This window comes from Nematolebias whitei, chromosome 2 (assembly GCF_014905685.2).
Source record: "Nematolebias whitei isolate Nwh7 chromosome 2, NemWhi1, whole genome shotgun sequence".
In the NCBI taxonomy this organism is placed as follows: domain Eukaryota; kingdom Metazoa; phylum Chordata; class Actinopteri; order Cyprinodontiformes; family Rivulidae; genus Nematolebias; species Nematolebias whitei.
The window spans coordinates 18,353,053-18,360,689 of NC_056499.1; the positions used below are offsets into that span (position 1 = coordinate 18,353,053).

Here is a 7,637-nt window from a genome sequence, read left to right on the forward strand (position 1 = left end):
AGTCCTTGAAACTGGGAAACAGAAGTTAAAGTTTATGACTTTAACTTTCTTTCAATGACTGTTAAGTCTTAATTTGCCTCATTTAAAAAAAAAAAAATCTTATTAGAGTCATGACATAGAAAACCTGGTGCTGGATGGCTAGCTCAGATCTTATGAACACATCACACAGTTTTTATTGTTCACTAGTGCAAAGAAACTGAAACCAAAAATTTGACATTTTAATAGTGCGATTACCCTTTTTTTTTTTTTTTTTAATTAATGAGACACAAGTCAAGACTATAAAGCACACTTTTCTGTTCATGCATAGGCAGTAAAAATGTGTTTTTGTTCAACACAAAATGAAGGTTGATGTTTAAGGTTTCATTCTTTCCTTTTCTGTTTCACACAAAGACTTATGTGTAGATAGAAAAATATAACAGATGCAAGTGATTTTTAATTCTGATTTAATGTACTGCTGAGGGTTTCCAGGTCAAACTTGTTGTGTTTTGGCTTATTTTTACACTTTTAGAACCGATTTCAACCTGTTTGAAAGGACAGGGATAAGATGGAAAACTGCAGGTGATGTATGTGATATTTACCCAAAAGATGGCAGTAATTAATACTCTGAAACTGTTGTTTTTAATAAAAATAAAAAACTTTACCAACCTATATTTATAAAGTCTATCATAAAATTGAACACATGGTTGATCTCATTATATTAAGTGCTCATATTTACATCAGTTTAAGTGTTTGAAAAATCACATCAATCAAAATAAAACACATAAAAACATGTTTTTGCCTACCTTGCTGATCTAAACTATCAGATGCCTGAATGATCGTTTTAACATTTTTTTTTTTTTTAGATTTCTTCATTTTGATATATAAATAAGCCCTCAGAGATCCTTACCTGTATACGTGTGAAACATTGTGATCATAAATCGATTAATGATCTTGTCTGAGTAAGGTCAAGGACAACCCAGAGATGTCCCACCACAACAAAAATCTTTATGACTAACCAACTCCATTTTCAGAGTCAGTACTTCAACGTGGACCGATGAGGATGAAACAACCAATACAAACTCAACGTGGTGCGTGAAAACAGACACAACAACAAATTCTATTTTATACAATACGACTTGTTTGGAACTCTCTCTTTTATTTAGATTTTAAAATTGCTTCTGTCATCCTCGTGGAACAAAAGGCTGGGGTTAGGTTAACTCGTCAGCACTTAACTAAAACCTCACCAGGAAAGCCAGGCTGAACTCTAAGTCGGACTTTATCGTTCATTCATTGTTCTGCTCAGGACTAAAGTTAAACAAGCACAATCCAGGTTTGACACTAATTAATGGGTGGCAAAAGAAGACGCAGCGTCTGTGGTCAAGATATAATGAGTTGGTAGGTAATTTTTACAAAGAAAAACAATGGCTCAAATTCTGCGGTACTAAAACATCTCCCAGCTGGATTTGTTTTGGCTTTAAATATGTCTGGTGATCATGTCTGGGTCAGAATCCTAAATGGCAAAGTTTGGTCAGAGAGCAGCTCTCTTTCATTCTGCATCTCTAAGAAACAAGTCTAAAGTTAGACACAATTTAGAAAAATGACAGTAAGTGGCTGAATTTAGGTCACTGATGATAATAATTATATTCTGATGAGATTCCAGTTTTGTTCAAGGCAACATATAAAACGGGTTAAAGTTCATAACATACTTATAGGGAATTTTACAATGTGAGTTTTTTAAACCTGAATCAGTCAAATACTTAATATTCTCACATTTTCTGCTAGTCCCATAATAAAAGTACTGTTCATATAAGCTTAACTCAAGAAACGCAGGAGCACCGTGCAAAGGGCTCAGATCAGAGGCTCAGTAGTAAATCTCACCTGCAATAGGAGCAAAAACATTTTATAATTATGAAAATCTTACTTTTCTTCCACAGTTAAGGCTAAATCTGTCATTAAGTTTATTTGTACAAAAAAAAGCTTTTGTGCAGACTGAGTCCAGATTAAGCCAAAACCAGTTCAGAGGTACGTAAGTAAAGGGTCTGACTTTTCGATCCCCACTCACAGCAGGAACCGAACCCGTCACAGGTCTGCTTTAGGCCACACAGCAGTACCTTCTCCACCAAGACTTGGACAAGCTCTTCATGTTGTCCGGTTTTTGCCTTTGCTTTTTCCTGCGTTTTTGTTTCCCTCTCGAGTCCTTACGGGAGCCGTGGTTCTGTATGCCTGCCAGTATGGCTGTGTCAAACACTTCCTTGAGATTTTTTTGGGTCAGAGAGGAGCATTCCACGTAGGCCACAGCCCCAATCTCCATCGCACAGTCCTGAGCGTCCGCCGGGTCTATGGGCCGCTCTCGATATTTAGCCAGATCGATCAAGACCTAAAATAAGATGGCATCAGTTACTTTACATGCTTATTGAGCAACAAATATATATTTTATTCAAGAAAACAGAAAAGACGCCATTACAATGTTTTTCACGTGTGTTTGGAAAAGGTACAACGTGGAACCAGCTTCAATTTTTGAACTTTGTGAAAGAACCATATATAAATGACAAAAAATGTTAAAGATCATAAAACTGTCATGCCATGTTTCATAAAAAGCACTACAGTAATGTGCCAACCTCCTCTGAGAACTTGACTGCACTGAACTCCTCTCTGCTAACTGTATTTTTAATGCACTGCAACAAGATGAGATATATGACACTGTAAGGGCCAAAGATGAATAGTTGCTGTTATAAAACCAGCGGGAGCTGTGAATAATGGAGCAAATGGATGACAGGAACTATGGCTCTCTTTTACTTTAAAATAAAATAAAATTGTTACTGAATTTTCCAGAGGAAACCAAGATGTCACTGTAGAAATTAATAGTGTAAATCATAAAAGTATTTAACACTGAGATCCCTTTGAGGCGCTCCAGGTACATAAACTACCTTAATATGTTCTTTGGGCCAGAGCAAGAATAGTTTCTACTCGATCAGCCAAATGTACTGACACGGATGGTAACATTTTCATTGTCTTTAGTGGTAAAAATTGGATGGAATAAATTGTCTGCTACATGGTTTTTGCAAAAATAAATAATTAAAGTGAGGAGTTGGCAAAACGAATCTCATTATGTGCACATCTACAACAAAAGCCTGATGAAATGACCAACATTTAATCTTAATGTCTTGCAGAGAGTAGTGAAGGTTGCACAGAAGTCTGTTGGAGTCAGCCTCCCCACCATCACAGACATCTACACCTGCAGATGTAGGAAGAGGGCCACCTACATCATGAAGTACCCCACTCACCCAGCACACACTTTTTGCCCCACTCCCCTCAGGAAGGAGGTTGAGGAGCATTAAGTGTAGAACCACTAGACCGGGCATAGGCAAACCCCGGCCCGTGGGCCGTATACGACTCGTTGGGCATTTTAATTGGCCTGCTGAAATTGTCCAAAATTTAGACAATTAAAAAAAAAAAAAAATAATAATTTATTTTTATTTTTATACTTTATTTTTCAGGGGTGCTGAGGTAAAATTTAGGCCCCAAAAAAGGTTAAAATCGCCACTGGTTCAAATTATATTTAAAAAAACTTAATTAAATAGGGAATAAAAACTGGTGTAGTTTTACCTATAGTTCCAGCATTTCCCCAGTAGAGGCACACTACAGACACTGGCGTGTATTATGGTCCGGTCCTTCACTCCAATTTTAGAACTCAATGTGGCCCCCGAGTCCAAAAGTTTGCCCACCCCTGCACTAGACTGAGGAACAGCTTCTACCCCGAGGCTGTTAGACTCTGCTGCTGTGTTCATTTGTACTCATCTGCTCACAGACTCATGGTCGTGCTGCTGTTCGGCGTATTGTTTTCATACTACTGGTGCTTAGCGTATTTTTAGTTTAATGTTTTTCTTAGTTTATATCTTACTACTGTTTTCCTTTTACATTTTATACTTTTGTTGGATATAACTGTGACCCTGTGTACACAATTTCGTTCCACCACATGTACCATATGTGGTGCGTATGACAAATAAAGAGCCTTGAATCCTAAAGCAGTTTAACTTCTTTCTGCCACTGTAATGAAGCTTTACACACTAAGACACTAATGAAACACACAACAAGCATTAAAGTGAGACCTATTTTTGTTTATGTGGTAAACCTCCACACCTTGACGTCCTCTCGGAGGTCACACTGCGTCCCGACGAGGACAAGCGGTGCAGACGGGGCGTGGTTCCGAATCTCCGGGACCCATTTTTCTGGAACGTTCTGAAAGGAGGCAGGACTGACGACGCTGAAGCACAGCATGAACACATCTGCGCTGGTGTAACACAGAGGACGCAGCTTGTCAAACTCGTCCTGAAAGACGCAGAGAAAGAGAGGCGTTGTGAGTTTTACTGTCATCGAGAGAAAACTAAATCAGAAAGAAAATGTGTTTTAAGACATTTGGATTAAAAAGAAAAGACGCCAAGAGTGTTGTGTTGCCAGAAAATCCATTAAACTTTCACAGAAGTGAATGAGACAACAGGAAGGGAGAAATTATGTGTATTACAAGAAGGAGCAGCTGAACAATGTCAGAATTACTGTATTTTTCTGATTATAAGGTGCACTTACAATTCTTTAATTTTCTCAAAAAATCGACAGTGAGCCTTATTTATTAACTCTGGTTGTGCTTACTGACCTCAGACTGATTTTATGTGGTACACGGCGCTCAAAAATCTGTCAAAATTAATTTGTTTCGCTTAATGCGCCTTATAATCCGGTGCGCTTTATAGTCCGAAAAATACGGTATTCCCACCAGTGGAGCAAAAAGGAAACTTTTAAGACTCCTACATTTTTAGAAATACAAGAAAAACTTAAATAATTCATCTAGAATTGGTATTTTATAATCTATTAACTAGAAATTTTGCTCTGGTTTCATCTCTCTCTTTTTTCCCCCATAACTCTCCTTCCTCCTTCATTTTATTATCAGAGTGTGATGATAACATAACTTCACTCTTAATTTAATTAACATATTAATGTCTGGCTTCTAAATAAGAAATTCTATAATAATTTTACACAACTTTCCCTCTTGGTAAAAGAGCCATCTTGTTTTAATTGCATGTAGCTGTTGTTTCATTACGTGACACCATATGTTGCAGTACGCAGAAAGAATCTGTTGGCCTTATCATAAAAAACGTGGTACAGAGCATACCTAACATATCTTTTTTGTCTCATCAGAGAGCCGTGGCTTCATCTGACCAGTGGTAGCTTGTCCCTCGTCGTGATATAGATCTTTTACTATCTTTTTCAGACAGCAATCTGCTGCAGCAGCTGTGGACATGCCATAATTACATCACTTCCTGCTAACAAAGGAATTCATTTCCACGGAAAGACCTATCAAATGCATAGTTTCCTGGACAAGAACCCACTTACAAACAATCTATTCTTGGTCTAGTTTTAATTTAAGTATCTGCTGTGTATGAAAACCTCCTGTTATTCAGGAAGTTTGCTGTGATTAGCAAATAAAAATGGAAAAATATATATAGTTGATTTCCCTTCACTCATTTCACTTACTTTAAATGCTTTTAAATCAGTATAATTTGTTGCGTAGTTGTTCCGAAGATTAATTCACTTTAGATAATTTTAGTGAATACGAGGGAAACAATGCAGCTGTTTTGATTTAATCCAGGAACTGCTGATGTGTCTAACTTTCTCCTCTGCCATATCCAACTGTGGACCTTTCAACAGAATAATCAAGTCTGAAAATGCAAAAAGTCCAAATGATGCATAGATGGATGCCTCACAGCGTGGAAAGGAAAAGGTACTTTTAATATTCGTACTGTTCAACATACTTGAAAAGCATTTGGAAATGCTGCTGCTGTGTTTTTGTGCCTTTGCACTGAGATCACTGACCTGTCCAGCTGTGTCACAGAGTTGTAGTTTGACTGGTTGCCCATCCACTGATACCACGGCTACAAAAGAACAGACCATAATAATGTCAGCAGCACACATGGAAAGGCTACATTAGTCATCAGCTGACAAATATTTAGCTTTTAAGACTCATATAAGTTTGACATATGTAGCAACCACACAATCTTAAATGTAATTATGACGACTTCCTTCAAATTATTTAACAACATTATACAATTAGGGTAAAAAAAATCCTTCAGAAATATTTAATTATAAGAAAACAAACTATATGTTCCCCTAATGGCTAACAATTTAAAACTCTTAACATCAGGTGGACATATAATTCAATTTGTCCCTATACTTTCAAAAAGGTAGTGATTTAGTATGGTTATTTGCACATCCTCAAAGCTAATTATCATCTATTAACTGGAATAAAGAGAAAAGCCCGAGCAGAGATGTGGGCAATATATGGCCCGAGGGCCAAAAGTGGCCCTTGAATATTCTCCATCCGGCCCCCAATACTCCTAATTGAAAAGAAACCAACTTTTAAATAGTTCATGTTTTGAACCACTTTGGCTATGGCTCAGAGGAGTCGAGGGTGGAGAGGGCGGACTCCTGAAACCATCTTATCACCATAAAACTGGTTGGCCCACTATGTGAATAAGCCACTTATGGGACTGAGTTTGTTGTGGCTCCTTGAACTGAAGAAGTCCTTTGGATGAAGGACGGAACTTTGCAACCAAACAAGAAACAGTCCAGAGGACTTGACTTAACTTTGTTCAACTTTTAAATGAGTTGGAGAAAACCAGCATTTTATCAATGAAACTTATGGGAGTTTAAATTCAACATCCTGGACAAATAAAATGAAAGCTTTGGATTAAGAAAATATATTTTTAAGTCATTGTTTTCAGATTGAACCTTCAAGATTCCAAAAAGCAAACATGTCCCTTTTTTTCTCTATGTGGTCCATAAAAATACAAATTATTTATTTATCTTTTTCAAAAATGGCTGAAATTAAGAGGACTAAAATGTAGATTAGACTGGACTAAGATTGGTGTGTTTTTACCTGAGAAGTTGTCAAAGGCAGTGGGGACGTACTCCGTGGGGTACCCATTAGTGGTGTAGCTGACCACCAGGCTGGTTTTGCCCACGGCTCCGTCCCCCACCAGGACGCACTTCACGCGCCTCTCGGGTGCCACAGCCCGCCGCGTCCGCCCTCCGGAGCCCGTGTCCCGGCTCCGGACTCTCCTCGGCGGGACAGGCGGAGCAGGGGACACCGACGCCGGCTTGTAGCCCTCGTTGTCCCGCGAGGACACCTGGCAGGGAGAGGACGGGGACATGGAGGTGGACAGGCTTCGGTCCCCGCGTGTTGGCTCCGTTTTTTCACGCGTCCATTCCTCAGACTTCCTCCGTCCGCAGCTGGTCTACTGACGCACAGCGCTGTGGTTCCGTCCACTTTCCATCTAAAGTGGAACTTCTCCACGCGCGTTTAGTTCACGAGACGATAAAGATGTCCATTTGAGCCACATCAGGAAAAGTTTTGATCAGAAAACTCGGAGTCGAAGAGCAGAGACTGATCAGAGCTGGTCAGCGTGTCCGTCCCTGCTCCCCGTCTTTGACAATGTGCGTGTATGCGCGTGTGTGCGTGTGTGCGCGCGTGTGTGTCAGAGCAGAAAATTACTGCAGCGTGTACTTTTATTTAATTTTTTTATGTATTTGATGTTTTGATGTTGAACATTTTTGCAGTTTTGTTGCGCAACGTGTGATTTTGTTTTATGCCTCACCAGCTTTAGTCA

General features: G+C 38.9%; 1 protein-coding gene across 1 annotated transcript; it reads right to left on the reverse strand.

The window, feature by feature from the left end:
- Nucleotides 1-1,841: 1,841 nt before the first annotated feature.
- Nucleotides 1,842-7,366, reverse strand: rhoua (ras homolog family member Ua). The gene is made up of 4 exons (XM_037690614.1): nucleotides 6,908-7,366; nucleotides 5,845-5,903; nucleotides 4,120-4,308; nucleotides 1,842-2,356 (listed from the first exon to the last, which is right to left on the reverse strand). The coding sequence occupies exons 1-4, from the start codon at nucleotides 7,179-7,181 to the stop codon at nucleotides 2,072-2,074; spliced, it is 807 nt and encodes a 268-aa protein (XP_037546542.1). The 5' UTR covers nucleotides 7,182-7,366; the 3' UTR covers nucleotides 1,842-2,071.
- Nucleotides 7,367-7,637: the final 271 nt, after the last annotated feature.

Excerpts from the sequence above, each read along its gene's own strand:
- rhoua (XM_037690614.1), bottom strand. The coding sequence starts at position 7,181 with ATGTCCCCGTCCTCTCCCTGCCAGGTGTCCTCGCGGGACAACGAGGGC. Across the intron at positions 4,309-5,844 it reads TCTGTGACACAGCTGGACAG|GACGAGTTTGACAAGCTGCG; the intron begins GTCAGTGATCTC and ends TGCGTCTTTCAG. Across the intron at positions 2,357-4,119 it reads ACCTCCGAGAGGACGTCAAG|GTCTTGATCGATCTGGCTAA; the intron begins GTGTGGAGGTTT and ends ATCTTATTTTAG.